The sequence below is a fragment of the Lupinus angustifolius genome, chromosome LG13 (genome assembly GCF_001865875.1).
Source record: "Lupinus angustifolius cultivar Tanjil chromosome LG13, LupAngTanjil_v1.0, whole genome shotgun sequence".
NCBI lineage: Eukaryota > Viridiplantae > Streptophyta > Magnoliopsida > Fabales > Fabaceae > Lupinus > Lupinus angustifolius.
Genome location: NC_032021.1, coordinates 1,416,110 through 1,434,060, shown reverse-complemented (window position 1 = coordinate 1,434,060; position 17,951 = coordinate 1,416,110). Strand labels below are relative to the sequence as shown.

The following is a 17,951-nucleotide window of genomic DNA, read 5'->3' as shown; positions in this document are numbered from 1 at the left end:
CTCATCCTCCTTCTTGATTCTCTTTGTTCCTCTAGATTGTGAGAGATGATATTGGTTTTTCCTTTCATGGGCCCCCTTTCTGCTTTATGCAAAAACTTATCTTCTGTAAATTCACTCTCTATTCTGGGAAAGATTCCCTTGCAGTTGCAGGTAGATAGCATAAAACAACACTAGTAAAACTCAAAAGCACACCATCAACTGGACCAGGCTCATTCTTCTACGGAATAATGTGCTCATGGCCTAGTGACCCAGCTCAGTTTTGGGTTGGGTTGGACTCATGTTCATTTTCAAGAAATATTGGGCCAAGTCCTTGTTTTACACTTTTACTACTTCACTGCTTTTTCTTTTTTAGTGTACCACACTATACTGCTTAGTGCTTATTTGTGGCTTTTTACATAGTCACAAGCTTAACTAAGAGGGAGTGAAAAGAGGCCATCAAAATTTACCAGACTAAACAGAATTCTTTATTCTTAGAGAATCAATGCATAGCAATTCTCATTGGCAAACCAGTTCAAACACTACATAATAACATACAGGTTGAGGAATACTGAGAATCAGGTAATACCATTTCCTTTAGGAGTGAGGCTTGGTGGCCAGTGCAGCAAGTCATGCAAATTAAGATAGTCATCTCCCCGCATATTTCTGTATAAAATGTGAGCTTATTGCTGAATTATTGTGTCAAGTGCCTACCACTGCTTCCCGATTTCGGGACAAGGTAATCGCAAAGCAAGCAGGCTAAGAATGAGTTTTATTAATTTGTTCAACATGGTAACACATTCCTAAGTTGTGCTAAATTCCTAAGTTGTGCGCAGAATACTTTTTTCATCCAACAAAGCCTAAACTAGTGTGTCTAAGAATTCACTGACTGTAGTATATTTCAGCTGTGGATACAGTTCTGTGCCGTCCACACCAGAAGAGGACTCAGTATCAAAGTATGTGTGATCTCCCTTTATGAAAGCAGAATATATAAATAGTAGCTCGAAGTTGGCAGGGAAAGAAGTCTCTGCAATGCAAAAAAGTTGTAGACTTTCAATTAGAACTTTCTCTCTTATATTTTCATTTTTAAATAAGTTGTTTTGAATATATATTTAACTAGAGACCCCATATCCCTCGGTCAGACAACCTTATTATATGAGATGATTTTTCATACAACCTTATTATATGAGATGATTTTTCATACCTCCTAAAGTCTTCACAGACAAGAAGTAGCAACATAAGGCACGCGTAAATTGAAGTCAAGTGTTAGATATGTTTTATACACTACTATAAATCTATAATACCTTTGATTTTCTTCAGCAACACTTCTTCTGAGACATGCAATTTCTCAAGCTTCTTCCCAATTTTAGTCTCCCACATTTCAACCAGCTCATTCAGAGAACAAACATTTCCGGGGGGTCTCAAGTACAAGACTTTGTTTAACGTATGGGGATCGTCAACTGCATTGATAGTGAAGGCAGCAACATCACTTTCCTTAACGAAGACCCCTGCAAACAAACCATCAGTAATAAGCAGAAAATAAAAGGACATCACTAAAAGAATAACAATGGCCTAGAACTCTTGATGAGGAAGACCTTTTGTATTCCCAGCACCAAATATGGTGACCTTATCCCTGGGAGGAGATTTTAAGCCTGGTTGAACAAGAGAAGGAAGCAAAATGCTCATAAAGAAATTGCAGGAGATGAAAGTATATGGAATGCCTTCGGCCTCCACAAGTCGCCGAATTTCAAGTTTGGGTGCATAGAAATTATAGCCATCAACAATTTCAGATACTTGAACCCTGGTAGGATCTGATCCAAATTCAGATGGGATGAACCTCTGAAGCCCACACAACTAAAAACGGGTTATTGAACAGATGTTATACTAACACACACATGTATATTGAGAACAGTAAAAACATATATCTTAATGAAAGGAAAAGGCAAGAGTGTTTTAAGGACTTGAAGGTTTCATGGGTTCAAGAAAGAATAAGTTTCAGCTGTTAAGTGATTTAGCATTGCTCTCCATGGATTTGGAGGCATAGAAGCACATTTCATTGTACATTTATCAAACCCATTTCTAATTTGTTCTCAAGTATGAGCTTAACCAAAAGGACAACAAATAAATATCATTAGGAAATGTCTATTGAACCTACTATATGAAACTTTAGTTTTCCATTTGGGATTCTTTTAAAGCACTTGAATTCACTGACATTTGCTAGATGAAAATTTTACTCTACACAACTATGACCTGAAATTTCTCAATGTTAATCACTTATCTCATTACTGGCTTCTAGTTATCAATACTTTCTTTTAATTTTTTCGCTCGCAATAAGATTACCTTTCAACTTTACTTTACTCTTAAAACTTTCAAAATTTTAATTATGCACTAAATAAACATATTTTTTCTTCCAGAAAATAGACAAAAAGTTATGTTAGAACATTATGTTTTTTCTTTGATATATATACTCTATGCTAGTATATTAGAAAAACAAAATGGTATACTATGCATGACCTTGATGGAGCCAAGTTGTTTGATAACTTGGATAAGAAGCTTCTGATGAAGAGTCTGTTTAGCAGAAACAGCACAAATCACCACATCTACTAGCTTCACTGCCTCAACAATGCTGGCTTCATCTTCCAGAGAACCCTGACCATATAAGAATAACATTTCAAACCAAAAAATTGAAACAATAGAAAATAAGAGATAAAGAAACAAACTTTAAGAACGGTTGCTCCAGAATGAGAAAGGGAATGAAGCTTGTGAGATTTGATGGGGTCAGAGAAAGCAGAATCTCTAACAAGAACAAAAGTTGGATGGGAAAGTTTGAGGCTTTGTTCTGCTAAATGGTAACCCAGATTTCCCGTTGCCCCAATCACCAAAATTCTACTTTTTTCCACCATTTTCAAACCTTATCTAGCAACCTTTGAGTTTTGATGAAATTGATTTTGCAATTTGAAGGTAATCAGGCTTTTTCAATGCAAGGACTATCAACAAAACCAACCACGCGCCAAAGTAATAAATACAAAAATAAAATTGATATTTGATTGTATAAATGGTGCAATATAATTATTGAATATATAAACTAGCCATTGTTAAATTACTTCACTTTAACTATTGTGTATTTACATTGTAAAATTTTATCATCCTCCTCTCTCCTAGGTTTAGTTAAGAAGTTCTAAAAAGATACCTTGTGTTAACAAATTATTATATTTTTTTAATGATTTTTATATTTTTTAGACTTTTAATATATTATGCACCACCAAAATATATTTTACATAAAGATTAATGTTAGTTAACATGTGAATGTCAGATGGTGTAAAAAACTTACATTATCATAATATAAATATTAAAATGTTTTTCATTTTCGGATTTCTAAAACTCAATACTAAAAATTTGGGATGATAATAATTATTAATTAAGCAATTCATGAAAACCATATTTAAAATAAATTCAATAGAAGAACATATATTGGTAGTTTTAAGAATATGTAAATAATCACTGCATATATTGTTTTCCTTTTTAATGTTGAATATTTTTCATATTTTATTCATTGCCACCTACAACACCTAAGCTTCTTTTCATTATTATTATACATCAAATATGTTAATGGACAAAGAACTGATATATAAGAATCTTCCTCAATCTACCATTCAAAACAAACTTAAGATTTATAAATTATTAAAAACAACAATTTATCAGTTCTTTCATATAAGATCTGTTACACAGCCAATTAAAACAATGCATGAAATAAAATTAAGCAAACAAAATTGCGCCAGGCAAATAATAAGACAAAACCCATGACTGAGAGAACTTGGTATATTAAGTATTAACCAAACCTAGCTTCATTTATTCCCCTTTCTTCCGCCCTTCTTGGCTGAGCCCTTTGAAGGTACTTTTCCCTTGGAAGCCTTGCCACCCCTACCCTTGCCCTTAGTCTTGGGACCCCCTTTTCCTGATTTACCCATTCCACGTGTCCTAGCATCCTTCTTCATTCTCCGATCTACAAGGACTTTTCCCTTCCCAGTCTTAACTTGGACACCTTTCTTTGCAACCACATATTCCTTTTTAGGCCTCTGTTGAGCAGTAGCCTTTTTATACAGTTTTTCTATTTGCTTGCTCTTCGAACGATCAGATATCTCTGTCTGATCAGATATGGCAGTCGCCTTCTTACGTGCCTTCTCAAGCTTCCTCATCGCCACACGTTTCTTTCTTGCTTTGGCCTCTGCCACCTTCTTCGCAGGCCGAGCATCAATTTCTTTAAATTGTGCTCTCATTGCAGCAATTTCCTCTTTGGTAACTGGCTTCACTGGTACGCGGTGCTTCTTTTCCTCATCTATAAACCACTTAGGCAATCCCTCGTCATCAAACATGTACTTGTTATATGCATCATCAAGTACCAGTTCCCGTTGCTTTTTCCTCAGCATCTTCCTAGCACAAGCCAATATCTCAGCTTTGGTTTCAATATCATCATCCTCTGATTCAGAGGATGAATCACTAGAATCAGTACCAGGCGCAGGAACTATCTCAAAATCGTCGTCTGCCTTAGATGCTTGAGATTGGGGTTTGTCTATCACCACAGCTGCAGGAGCTTCTGTTTTATTTTCTTTGGCTTTTTTCAGAATGGATTTCTTCTCCTTGATTACTGTCGTTGACTTCTTATCCTTGTGCCCATCTATATCCATTTCATCTTCACTCTCGTGTTTCTCAAAGTCTCCTTCCTCTGCAGCTTCAGCAAAAACATCCTGACTAAACCACCTATTTGTGATCTCCTCTTGGGTGGGCCCTGTACCATCATTAAGTGGCACCACTAAAGGATTTGCTTCTTGAACAGGCTGATCTTCATCTGAATCATATTTGGGCTGAACAATACCATCATCCTCACCACCCTGCACAGCCAAAAAGACCATTATCTATACATGTACACAAGAAAAAGATGCTTACTTTCAATGTTCTAAATAACTAAACGCAATTGTTTTTGTTACAAAAATATCAATCCTCAAGAGATAAGAACTAGAAAGTATAGTACACTGGGAGTAAGATTGGATGTCAAGAGGAAAAAGAAAGGGCAGGAAAGAAATTGAAGGGAAAAAAGAGACGAATTGTGATCAAATGAATATTTTTCTTCACTTAGATTTAAAAAATTTAAATTGAAATTCTCCAAAATAGGGGTGGTTGTGATATTGTGATATGTTCATAAAAGTGATGGGAGTGTTCTAATGAATCACATCAGAATCCCTCATTTTCCTCATCTCCATTTATATAAGCTCCTAAACAGGGAGAACATGTGCCCTAAATAATTCCCTCATCTCCCTTCTCCATCCAAATGTACCCAAGACAATAGATAGTAGACTCATGAGTATAAAACAGAGGAACAAGACATTGAAAATGATAGCAAAAATCAAATGGGACATAGACAAAGAGAATGAAGTCATAATTGGATGTGTCCGGTTTATCCACATTTAACATATTTAAATCAAGGCACGTTACATACCTCCAAAAGTTCTTTCCCTGCATCATATGACTTCTTAACACGCTTCCTCTGCTTTGCAGTTCCTTCCTTTTTTACCACAAACCGCTCATAAGCTCCTTCAAGAAACTCATCCATTTGTTCATCATACCTAATATCAGGGTGCGTTAGCAGGAAATCAATACAAGCTATAAGCAACAATTCAAGTAACCACATTTTAGAACATTGGAAACTTTACTAAAAACCAGCCAATCACCTTTTACGCTCTTGATCAGAATCCTCCAAGCCACTGGATGAATGCTCTGATCCTTCATGGATATTTTCATTATCACTGTCATACACTTCCCTCTCATCACCTTCATATTCAGTGGTATCAACAGCTGCAAGATCATTCTTACCCTGAAACCCATGACAACAGCCAAGAAACAAAATGAATGAATATTTCAAAAGTTATCCCCGCCTAAAAGATGACTTGTCATTAAGTGTAAAACATGAAGCCATAGTTACACATGTCACAACATATTTAAATTTCAGAAAGAAAATGTTCACATTGGGTTGTTTTTCTTTGTTTTTGTTCTTTGTGAGAATGACTTAACCTTTTTCTCTTATGCAATTCTCTTCTCATCTGATGAAAATTCTTGATTTATCAAAGAGAGGGACCCTCTTACAGAATATGCTAAGATGACAACTAACATTTAACTTCTGAATTAATGAAATGAAAACTGCCAGATCTCGGGAATAGTTGCATGTGATTCAATCACCAAAATGACGAAAGCAAACCTTGATAGCGGAAAGAGAAAACAACTCATGATCAACATAACCATCTTCTACTACGTCCATTTGCATCCCTGTTGCTTTTCGAGCTTTGTCCTACAAAGTTCAAATGAATACAGAAAGGAGTTAGCTTAAGTCATCTACTTAAGAAAGGAACAAAAACATAACCCTGCTTAGAATGTTACATAGCGGATTAAATATATAAGTTTTCATTCCTAGGCTTGCCCTGAAACCATTTATTGAACCAAACAACATGTATAATTTACAAACCCGTTAACCATAAAAAAAATGTTAACATTGTTGCGTAGAATTGGAAACTTATTCAAGTATGCATCAAATCCCAACTTATTTAGTAACAGTAAAGCCAGAAACCTTAGCTCTTCTTTTCGCAAGAAGCTTCTTTGCACGCTTCTTATTGCGGTCCATTGCATTTGTCAGCTCCTCCATTTCATTGAGTATTCTATCATCTTCATCTACCTTAGGCTCATCTTCGGTCTCAACTTTAGCAGTAGGATCGGGCTTTTGAGTAGGAGAAAGAGCTTTTCTAATGTTAATCCGCCACCTACAATTTAAGCAACAGAAACAACACCAATCACCCACACAAGAAAAGAAAGACATTCAGTATTGAGCTTTAGAAGAAAAAAATGGCAAAATCACATAGAGAAATATTCAAGCCACGTACTTCAGAAGATGCTTGAAGTCCTGCTTACCCAAAACCCTCAAATCATCACAGAGAGATTTTACCTGCCATACAGAGACATTCAAACATTATAATTAACAATATTGATTATTGTTCAAATCACCGATGATTATGTCAGAATTCAGGTTCACATAATATACAGAAAAATACCTCTTCAGTTGTTAACATGTTATCCTTGATTTGTAAATCAGCAGGATCGGTAAAGGTTATGGAGGTGACTGAACCAAGGATCTCCAGAGGAGAATCAGACCAAATGAAATTCGCAGCTGAAGACATCTTCCTTAAAGTCGTGTTTCCATCTTCATAACTGTAGACATGAAGTGGTTTACAACAATGAATAACACATATTTGAAGTTTAACACAATACTAAAAGGGTAAGCAAGTAGTGCAATTTATATATATGTGCTCATTCCTCATAACTACAACGTTGAGTGGAATAATAGCAATAAAATCGGCTCAAAAAGTTGGGTGATCAATAATGATGAGGCTAGCATATAAAATCGGCTCAAATCGGCTCAAATCGGCTCATGTTCTATATTTCTAAGAACTCATTGGCAACCTTCAAATTTACTTTTTAATGGGTGATCAATAATGATGAGGCTAGCATATTAAATGTCCACTCGCAAGGCATAGAAACAGTGACCCTTCGTCTTAAAATAATGATAATGATGAGCATAACCCATTGAAAGAATATGCCAACATATACAAATACAAATTACAAGTAAAACCAAAACAAATAAATAAGCAGTAGTTACCCATCACGATGTCTCTTCTGTTTATTATCTCTAAGTACATCCACAACCTGTATCAATGATTCACCAAACGAGAATATCATATCAAAAGAGAAATACATTAATATAACAAGGTAAAAAGGGTATCCCCAAACTCAACATTACCCCAAATAATTATTAATTACCTTCGATTGGGGCTCAGCTGATCCCTGAAAGAGATGCTTGAAATCAAGAAGTCGTGGATCAATCTTAGCCGGGGCCTTGTACTTCAGGCCCAAAACATATATTTCTGCAGATTCGGAACGACTAGCTGCTGGCTTATCCACCTCAACCTTCTCAAACAGCTGCAATGCAAAAATTCCAGAAGTTTTTACTCATTCACAATGATTCCAAACAACCCACACAAAAACATAAATAGAGTTTATAAACAAAACGGAAACTGTTACCTGCTTTAAACAATAGACTACAGAACTGTAATCTTGCGACCTGAAAACCTATCACAATACAAAATACAAAACAAATCAGAATCATATGGGCAAGCTGTTTAAACTTTTTAACAAAATAAGTGATTTTTTTGTAAAAACAAAAGCCAGCTCCAGCATTGACAATGTTTCTTCAGTGGGATTTTTACTAAAAATCAGAAGCTGAAAATGCTGTAACTTAGTTATTATGAGATCCTATATAACTCAGGTTCTAAAAAATTCAACATCAAAGAGTCAAAGAACGCAAACTGCAATTTTTAATTGTAACCGACTGCAAAACAACTTCAGATTTATTTAAAAAATTATACAACAACATCACTATTATTCAGAATATTTTAGAATCACTTTCTAAAGTTTAAACAAACAAGTCCCAAGAAAAATGAAATGTAACAACAGCTGCAATTTAAAATCATTCACTTCTCATATGCCCAACCACATAAAGAAAAACAATTTAGTTTTCATAATATGAGATACCTTAGTGACGAAAATGCCCTTAGGGGCTAAAAACTGAGTAGCCAACTTAACAGCATCAATAACAAGAGCGTTCTGGCTCATAGCTTCTTGAGCCCAAGCACCACCAATATTAGGCGAACCATCATGCAATATCACATCAAACGCATTGCAACCATGCTGGTTCATCAGCTTCTTAATCTTCGCCTTACACTCAGTCCGAGTAATATCTTCCTGTATCGCGACGGCGCCGCGGATAGGAGCAATCGGAGCAAGATCAACGCCGATGACAAGGTGATCGACGGGAACACGCTGGACGGCGACTTGCATCCAACCACCGGGAGCGGCGCAGAGATCGAGAACGGCGTGAGAGGATTCGAGGAAGCGGAACTTGGAATTGAGTTGAACAAGTTTCCATGAAGCTCTGGATCTGTAACCATGTTCCTTCGCTAAGTGATAGTACTTGTCTAAACGATGCTTCCCCTTCGCTTTACCCATTGCTCACACAAAAAACGCTTCCACCCTTCAACCTTTGAGGTTTATGGGTTTTTAGGGTTTATGTTTTTGGGAGAGCAAAACGTGTAGTAGTAGTATAAGAGTGTTTACTTTTCTTAGGGTCGGTTTTCGATATTGGACTATATTTTGAGGCCCACTACAATTAAATGGGTTAAGGCCTAGTAAGGTTCAAGGGATATTCCAACTATATAGATTCATACCATTCTCTCATGACTATAGCCGGTAAAATGGGCTGACCGACCCGATTGGTGTTATTTCTTGTTGTTTTCTATTGTTGTTGTCTAAATTTTAAGTATAGCTATGAAGCTTATTATGCATGTGAAAGTTTTAAATACTCATAGTACACTCAGTTATTATAAATCAATGTATTTTATTTTTTAAAAGTAAGGATAGTGTATTTCGCAACCATATTGGGTTGTATTGGTAATAGGAAAATGATTGTCGACTGCAAGGGGTAAAGTGAATGTTAGGAGTAACATGAGATAGGATGAAGGTTGGTCGTAAGTGATTGAGGTTGGGATGGAGTTGGAGTAGTTGACAATTTCAAAGATGTAGTTTCTATATGAGAAAGAAACTTCTAAAACCTTCTATGGCGACCAATGGATTCGACCCTCCGATTTAGCTCTACATCTCATGAACACGATTGAATAGTCTATGTGAAAACAAAGAATCATCTCTTCAACAACAATTGGATCCAACCGTCAACAACTAACTGCTACCCTTTCATTTATGTTGGAAGGAAAAGTCATGTATGTTAGATGGTAGTGTACAAAGGCAAAATATCAACTTTTGTATAAAAAAACACCAATTTAACCATTAACTCATTGTAGGTCAAGAATAAGGAGAGCAAGGAAACTCAAATCTAATTCTTGAGCACAGTAGAATTCAGAGTAATTAAGGGTTTGTTTGCCTTCTAAAAGTTGGAAACATTTCCTATTTTCATTTTTTTAAATGGTTTCCTTGTTCAAGAAATAATATGTGGAAACATATTTGGTTTCATCTCATATATTTGTTCTCAGAGGCAAGGAGAATGTTTCAACAAATTTCCTATATTTAATTCGTAATAGTACATGCGACAAGTTTAAGCAACGATCTTCTGAAAAGCAAAAGAATCCAATGATAAAAGTAGAACATCGACACTGATTCCTCATTGATCTACACTCACCATTGATCTTGTGATTCTATGCTTAAGCCTTGTGCATCAACAATCAATGTTCTCAACCAAAAAGTTGAACCGCTAACTAATTTCATTAGCAAAGTTCACAATAAAATATATTTATTTTAGCCTCTTCCCTTTATAATTCTCTGATGTACTTTGCATAACATTTACAATTATGCATTATGTCAATTTAAAAATAGTACACATCAATGGCTGCTAAAAATAGTGCAAAAACTATACACTTTCAAAGCCCACATCCATTAACTCAACATATATTGAATAAACCCAACTCCAGCAACCTAGTCATTATATTAGAATCAAGGTTGAAATGTAAGTAAAAGTGTTCGACCAAAATATAAAGCACGTGTTCCAATTTAAACTCTAATCACAAACACGTCAACAGAAGTTACTTTAATGTTGGAGTTGGCAGCATCAGAATAAGTTATATATATGTGCGTAAAATTGAGCTAATTCTTCAATGCACGTTACTTTTTTGACAAAAATCACACGTGGGGGAAAATTTTAACACTCAAAATCATATCCTTAACAGTAAGATTTTCTGAAAAAATGAAAAGGCTGGTAAAAGTTTGCCTTTGGATTATCGAAAAAAATACCAGGCAGGAGAGATTACAGCATCACAATACAAGAATACATTTGCAAGAAAATCTAAAACTGAAACAAATACTGAAAGTTCACTGCCAACATTAGCATGTCTTCCGGTATCATATAACTAGTGGACACAATAAGATTTTCTTTAACAGAATAAAGGCATTCATAACACTTTTGACTACATACTACCCTGAATGCTCACAAAACCTAACTTTGAAATCTGCATTCTTCAAATCATGGAACAGCTTAGTTTCAGTCTGCCCGAGTGCCACTGCTACCAGCAGAAGATCTCTTGCCACCATACTTCTGCAAAATATATTTTAAAAAAATAGTATTATCTTTCCTGTATTTACAATGATACAAAAGAAAGCAAATCTCGTTTCTGATGTGCTTCGTGTACAAACAAATAACAGGTGTACAAGGTGAGTGATGAAAAGCAATTTAAGCAGAAGAAAACCTGTTTTCCAAGGTTGAATGGAATGTATCTATATTTGACCATGTGTGCAATTTGGCGCCTCATTGTAAGCACAAATAGAACAACCCAGTAACAGAGTAATATGGGCCAAAAAACAGGAACATCAAATACAGAAAAGAAAGTCATCACAAATGCTATGCATAAGGCCTTCGTGAAAGAATACCTGCACCAACAATAACAATGAAATAGAGGCTGACCATAAATTTTAGCGACTTGCATTCTTAAAACAATGGCTTTGTGAGAACATGAAAATTGCCAGGGAAAGGGAAGCAAGGAAACAACATGGGACATGGACAGAACACGTCAGGAACATGGGGATATAAAATATTTCAAATATTTTCCGACCATGATACAAGATATTAAATTAATATAAGATTAACATGAAAGCATGAATCTTAAAGTAAAAAAACTACTGTTAGAAAAGTTAGCAAGAGCCATTGTAAGCAAAATAAAATGCTAATTTTTAGCTAATCATTGTGATATTCCGATATATAATGGTATAACATCCAAAAAGTAGATATAAAACATTGTAAAAGTATAGGTAGGAGTGTCAGATCAGATATGTATTTGACATGGATACAACCCAGCGACAACTGTGAAGCATATGTGCTTCTTATGTGCAGACAATTAAGGCCAAATAATATGATCAGGGATGTTTATGTTTCAGGAAAATAATGTCATCAATGAGGCTTATATTTTAAAGAACTTTAAAATAGAAAATAAAAATACGCATTTCAAAGTAAACATCTTAACATCTTTTGCTATGTGCAATGACCAAAAGGCTACGGAAGCCAGAAGTCAATAACAATTAGCTGAAGTGACAGGCTATGGCAGCTGGGAGCAAGAAATAGCAAGTTAATATTTCCATCTTTCTGAAGGTAGGAGTTATTTTCCAATGATCAATCAAATGCTTTCTTGAAAAGTAAATGGAAAAATTGGGAAACTTACTACATGGATATTACATCTTAGGTGTGCAAACTTATACTACCAACTGGAATTCAGAAATCAGAGTCATACACGGTATGACAGATTACCATAGACAAGTTACTACAAGTCAAATCACGAAAAAGGTGAGTGCCTAGACAACAGGCATTGAAGCAGCAAATATAAACATGAATTACAAATTTAATCAATGTTTTCAAGAAAAAAGAAAAGGAACTTAAAATGTCAAAGGAAGACTTTGCAGCAATTATGATAATGCATTAGGCATAAAACAAAATTCATAAATTACCAAAATTTGAACTCAGGAAGCCGGCGAATGAACGGTTTGAACTCATCAGAACCTTTAGTTGGCAGCATAGGCCCATCAGAAGGCTCCAGCTCAGGATCAACCAAAGGTGACAGAAACCCAATCAACAGGTTCAACAAATAGATTCCCAGACCATAAGACACAATGTAAAATCCCTGTAAATAAAAAACTCTCAAAATATAGATTGACGCAATAACAACAGTCCCGATCCATCTATACGTAGAGTGTGGGGTTGATTTATCAAGATAATACTGAAATCGCCTCGAAAATTCCAGCAACCATTGGTTCACAGGTGCAGCAGCTGAAGCACTGCTACCTCCAGTTCCTTCCATTCAATTCGCAACCTTCATAAAACAATCAAAATAAACAATTCATTCACACATCCAGTGCATATAACCACGTGCCAAAGCGTATCAGAACCATTAATGCACATTTAATCAAATATAAACATGTGTATTAACTCTTATAATTAAACCAGTTGAAAACCCTCATTTCCAACGAATTTTCACATTCTTTGCTTTAATTCCTAATAAAAACAAAAAACAAACGAATCAGGTGTCGTTTTCACGATCTTAAAGGAGCTCAAAATCGAGATCTGCCGTGGAAATTGTTTTATTTGCAGAATCGGAAAACCCTAACATTATGGAGAAACGAAACATATAAAGAATATAATAGCGAGAGAATGAAATTATAGGAAAGAATAAAAGCTGACCTATGAAGACGGATTCCACTATGAAGATGAAGAAGAAGAAGAAGGAGGAGGAGGATTGATATTGAATTTGAAAGGATATGGAAGAAGCGAAGAGATAGCAGATCTAGAAGATGATGCGAATTTGGGTTTATTCGTTTTTCTCTTCTACGTCTCTTTTTTTAATGTCGTTTATTTGTTTTTATATATTTTGTGATTGAACGACAGATCTCTCGTCTGTCGTATGACTATAGGAGGGACCAGGGTGTAAAAACGTGGAACCATGGAATATCATTCGTCTGTGAGGGTATATCAAATAGAGGTCATGAGGAGGTTAGCATTCTTTGAGGGGTATATCATGTGATTTACATGCTATCATGGTTTATACTATGAGTGATGAGGACATGATCGGCTCTAATACGGTTGGATCTCATTGAAATTGAATATAGGCTTAAATTTAAAAATTAAATTTGGTCAATATTTAAGGTTGAGTATCAATAGAGTAATGACATTTTTTTATTGAAAGTGTAATTAATTCTCTATTTTTCATCATACGTACATGATTGATAATATATATACATGTATCATTTTATATATCAAATTACATATTTATAATAATAAACAATATTGAGAAGATTTTATCTAAAATGAGTATGAATTATATTTAATCGGGTCTATGGAGGGATTCCGATTTAATACTGACTCAATCGATATTTAGGGTCGGTTTAACTTCGGGTTTAGGTCCGAGCCCAAAAAAATGACTCGATCAACATTTAGGGTCGGATAATGGGCAAACATGAACTCGTCCAAACCCGGCTCATGCACATCCCTGATTTAGGGAATTCCAAAACGTGTGTCACTCATGCAATGTATTGAGGATGAGACCAGATCAGAAGGTTCGACCGGTCCGATTGTTGATCGAACTTAAAAATGATTTTCATTTACAGTTAAACTAGAATAACACTACATGTTAAACTGGAAAAATTTTGGCTAACATTGTTAAACTAGAATAACACTACATGATGACTCACTTAATTTTTATTAAAAAATGCATAACATTACTCGAATGTTTTGTTTCATTCTAGTCGAAAAATGTGAAGAGATATTACTCCAATATGATCACTAATTATATAAAAGTGTTCATTTATATATAATTTAATTGATGTCCGACTCGAGTTTCATAATATTCTAATATTATTTATTGTGATTAATTAAAAATACATATTGAAGTTAAAAGTTTAATAAGTAAATATTGTTGTGACTATGATGAATAACATATAGAATTACACAATTTTTAGACATAAGTGTTTCCCTGTGGACAATTGTGTACTATACAAAATTTATGTTTGCAATGATATTATAAATTTTTTACATTATTATTATTATATTATCCATCATTCATAATTAATAATTTCTCACTTTTAAATATAAGTAGTATAAATAAATGTCAAATAATATATTCGTAAGTTTTTATATCAACAATTTATAAATATTACACTCAACCTAATATCACTCCTCAATTCTCAACTTTATTTATTTTTATCCTCTGAGGATAAGAAGATTGGATTAGGGATGTACTAAGAATTCCCTGGGGATTGAATGTATTCTTTATCTTTTTACTATTTAACTTTCACCAATGAGTTATATCTTAGTTTCATTCATTCACTAATAACTTATTACCTTTAGATAATAATGTATATAAAAAGGATACATCAATTACACCCAAATTAAAGTATATAAGTTATATTAACTTCTCTTCATTCATCTTTTTTTTTTTAAATTCAACGAATCATAACATTTTAACTTGAAAATTATGTAATATTCTCTTCTACCTCTTAGACGGCCTCTTTAAGTTACCTACTATCATTTTTATCTCTCTAATTTTTATGTTTTAGGATTGTAATGATTAATGGAGTTAGATGGACACTTTCATGTGATCTTTTAATTGAGTTATTCTTCTTGGTGTAACAAAATGTGAATTGTAACATCGTGAATTTTCTGTGTATGTTTTATTATTTATTTATTTTAACAATGATTAATTTTAGAAATTAATCGGTATTGAATTAGACTAAATCGTAGTTGAGTGTTAGTTTTGTTTTGTGATTTCCTATTTTGTGGTAAATTTTCGTAATTTTTCGTGACGGAAAGTTTTTGAGGTGCTGTCGCGTCCAAATTCGGCCCAATAACGTGTTATTGAGTTCCGTAACTCAGAATCGAATTTCGATTGCGCCATTGGCTTCGAAATATTATTTCGAGTCAAGATTGATATCAAGTTCGTTCAGAACGCATTTCTAAATATTTTTCAATACGAATTCCGTGTTTCGAAGTTCTAACCGTAAACCGAAATCAGGAGATTTTTATTATCTGACCGGGTATTAGCCAACAATACTCGGGAATGGTTTAATCGAGAATGTGTCATCGAAAAGGTCACATCACTTTCATGTAAGAAGAGCTTGCTTGTTAAATAAGCAAAAATACATATTCTCTTACATAAAATCCCCTAAATCACTCAACAAATCCTCTCACTCCACCACCATTAGACACCTCACATATGCTAGTCTAAATCTACTTACTCTCCTATAAATATCTCACCCCATTATCTCCTTTTTACACTAAAATTCCTATTCCTATACAAACTAAGGTAGTCTTTTGTTTTATCTTCTTCATCTTCTTCTCATATTTCATAGAAAGTTATAAGCTTTCATTATGTTGTTCATAAAATAGAGTTTATTGTGATTTGACTAGGGATGTACTAAGAATTCTCTCTAATTTTTATGTTTTAGGATTGTAATAATTAATGGAGTTAGATGGACACTTTCATGTGATCTTTTAATTGTGTTATTCTACTTGGTGTATCAAAATGTGAATAATTTGTTGACTATTAGTTTTGCACTCTATCTTGTTTTGATACATGCATAGGTTGTATAGGTTGTTATGTGATTAGAGTGCTAATTTTGGTCTTCTGATGCATATATTTTCTATTGTTGCAATTGAATTTTTCATTACCAAAAATAGGCCAAGGGAAATGTATTCACCAAAGTATTAGGAAAAAAATGTTGTCAATTGTCTGAATGTGTGAATATCCATTTGTTCTTTTGTCCGTGACATAAAATTGGAAGATATATTATAAATCACCAAAACATTGGAAAACAATTTATAAAGTAATAACATATGTAATAATAATATAATAACAATTTAGTAAAATATATAATACTACAATTCACACAAAATTAGTTGAAGAATTTAAACAATAATAAAACATCATTCCATAGTATCTATTTCTTTACTATGTGGTTCGATTATGTTATAACGATTCATAAATTTCTAAAATCATAAACCGAATCGAACATAGATGGTTCTTTAAAAATAACTGAACTGAACCAAACTGCGAAATCAAACCGAACCACATTTTGTGGTTTGGTTTGGTTCCATTAATTTCATAGTTTAAACTGGAACTGCTTACCCCTGAATAGGAGAGATGAAGTTTAACTTTTAAATGAGAGTGATAGAGAGATAAGATAAATATAATTAGAGAGATAAGAATGAGATTGAGCAATTGAAAGAGTGATGAGAAAGGTAGAAGAGAATATTAGGTAGTTTTTAAGTTAAAATGTTATGATTAGGTGGATTTTGAAAAAGTTTAAATGTAGTTCATGTAATTTAATTTGAGTGTAAGCTAATATATCTTCATATATATATATATATATATATATAAATAAATCTGGTAAGAAAGCTTTTTGAAACTAATAAACGGTCTAGTTACCACCTATACCGGAATAAATGAAGTTTTCCAAACAAAAAAAAGATCTTCTAGCTAGTGTCTCACTAATTACATTGTGCTATTATGAGAAATGATAATAATTAATACATATACTTATGATTCTTTTTAAGTGATCATGTTCTCACAATTTTTTTATATAAAAGCTGTTATCATTTAACAAAATTATTATAATATTCAGATCAATATTGCAATCTTGTTGCGTATCTTCTTGTTGCATATGTTACTACATATATAATGAAGCTTTATCAACAAATGATTATTAGAAATAACAAAAATAAACTTCAAAATCAACTATGCATTCCATATGGTAGTTGTTTGATTCATACTAACATTTGAACCTGGGTCATGTCATTGTCGTTTTAGACCATCTACTAGCAAGGTGCAATATGCAATGCATATTATGCACAACATCTTTACAAAATAAAAATATCTCCATACTTTTCATCCAAAAAAATCTCCATACTTTTACCAAAAACAAATATCTGCAAACATTTGTCTCAAGACATGTAACATGTTAGGCAAAGTTGAATGTTTTTGCTACTTGATCCACTTTTGCAGATATTTTTCCTCTGATTCGGCAAAAAATAATATCAGAAACCAAATCAAATCTGATTATTCTATTCATATTAGATGGGGTATTAAAGTGGCCACGCCGCATAATTGGAAAGATAGGAGAAAATTGAGAAAAATAAAAAATATATATGCAAAAAACAAAAAAAAACCAGCTAATCAGCCAAAAAGTGGATATGGGTGGGTCCCACATGTTAAATCCGATTAATAAAAATATAAGTTAACCTTTTTATATTAATAATTAGAATTTGATTAGATAGAATGATGAATATAAGATCTTTATATCATCTTTAGAAACAAATATATTTATTATTTGTGCTA

General features: G+C 33.6%; 3 protein-coding genes across 3 annotated transcripts; all 3 read right to left on the bottom strand.

Moving 5' to 3' along the window:
- Positions 471–2,983, bottom strand: LOC109363221 (probable pinoresinol-lariciresinol reductase 3). Its single transcript, XM_019609402.1, has 5 exons — positions 2,697–2,983; positions 2,491–2,625; positions 1,572–1,815; positions 1,281–1,484; positions 471–1,003 (listed from the first exon to the last, which is right to left on the bottom strand). The coding sequence occupies exons 1-5, from the start codon at positions 2,877–2,879 to the stop codon at positions 837–839; spliced, it is 933 nt and encodes a 310-aa protein (XP_019464947.1). The 5' UTR covers positions 2,880–2,983; the 3' UTR covers positions 471–836.
- LOC109325530 (adoMet-dependent rRNA methyltransferase spb1) lies at positions 3,687–9,160 on the bottom strand. Its single transcript, XM_019557945.1, has 11 exons — positions 8,608–9,160; positions 8,098–8,145; positions 7,837–7,995; positions 7,676–7,722; positions 7,071–7,227; positions 6,903–6,964; positions 6,593–6,782; positions 6,227–6,316; positions 5,703–5,845; positions 5,471–5,597; positions 3,687–4,865 (listed from the first exon to the last, which is right to left on the bottom strand). The coding sequence occupies exons 1-11, from the start codon at positions 9,079–9,081 to the stop codon at positions 3,822–3,824; spliced, it is 2,541 nt and encodes an 846-aa protein (XP_019413490.1). The 5' UTR covers positions 9,082–9,160; the 3' UTR covers positions 3,687–3,821.
- On the bottom strand, positions 10,774–13,473 carry LOC109325786 (protein RER1B-like). The gene is made up of 4 exons (XM_019558347.1): positions 13,304–13,473; positions 12,574–12,935; positions 11,325–11,505; positions 10,774–11,173 (listed from the first exon to the last, which is right to left on the bottom strand). The coding sequence occupies exons 2-4, from the start codon at positions 12,921–12,923 to the stop codon at positions 11,120–11,122; spliced, it is 585 nt and encodes a 194-aa protein (XP_019413892.1). The 5' UTR covers positions 12,924–12,935; positions 13,304–13,473; the 3' UTR covers positions 10,774–11,119.

Bases quoted from the DNA above. Each gene is read 5' to 3' on its own strand.
- LOC109325530 (XM_019557945.1), bottom strand. From the start codon at position 9,081: ATGGGTAAAGCGAAGGGGAAGCATCGTTTAGACAAGTACTATCACTTA. The intron at 7,723-7,836 runs GTAATTAATAAT...TCATTGATACAG, and splicing joins CAGCTGAGCCCCAATCGAAG to GTTGTGGATGTACTTAGAGA. The intron at 5,598-5,702 runs GTGATTGGCTGG...CCCTGATATTAG, and splicing joins TCTGATCAAGAGCGTAAAAG to GTATGATGAACAAATGGATG.
- LOC109325786 (XM_019558347.1), bottom strand. From the start codon at position 12,923: ATGGAAGGAACTGGAGGTAGCAGTGCTTCAGCTGCTGCACCTGTGAAC. The intron at 11,506-12,573 runs GTAATTTATGAA...TTGTTGGTGCAG, and splicing joins CTTCCTGAGTTCAAATTTTG to GTATTCTTTCACGAAGGCCT. The intron at 11,174-11,324 runs GTTTTCTTCTGC...TATATTTTGCAG, and splicing joins CATTCAACCTTGGAAAACAG to AAGTATGGTGGCAAGAGATC.
- LOC109363221 (XM_019609402.1), bottom strand. From the start codon at position 2,879: ATGGTGGAAAAAAGTAGAATTTTGGTGATTGGGGCAACGGGAAATCTG. The intron at 2,626-2,696 runs GTTTGTTTCTTT...TTATATGGTCAG, and splicing joins CTGGAGCAACCGTTCTTAAA to GGTTCTCTGGAAGATGAAGC. The intron at 1,485-1,571 runs GTCTTCCTCATC...GTTTGTTTGCAG, and splicing joins TGGTGCTGGGAATACAAAAG to GGGTCTTCGTTAAGGAAAGT.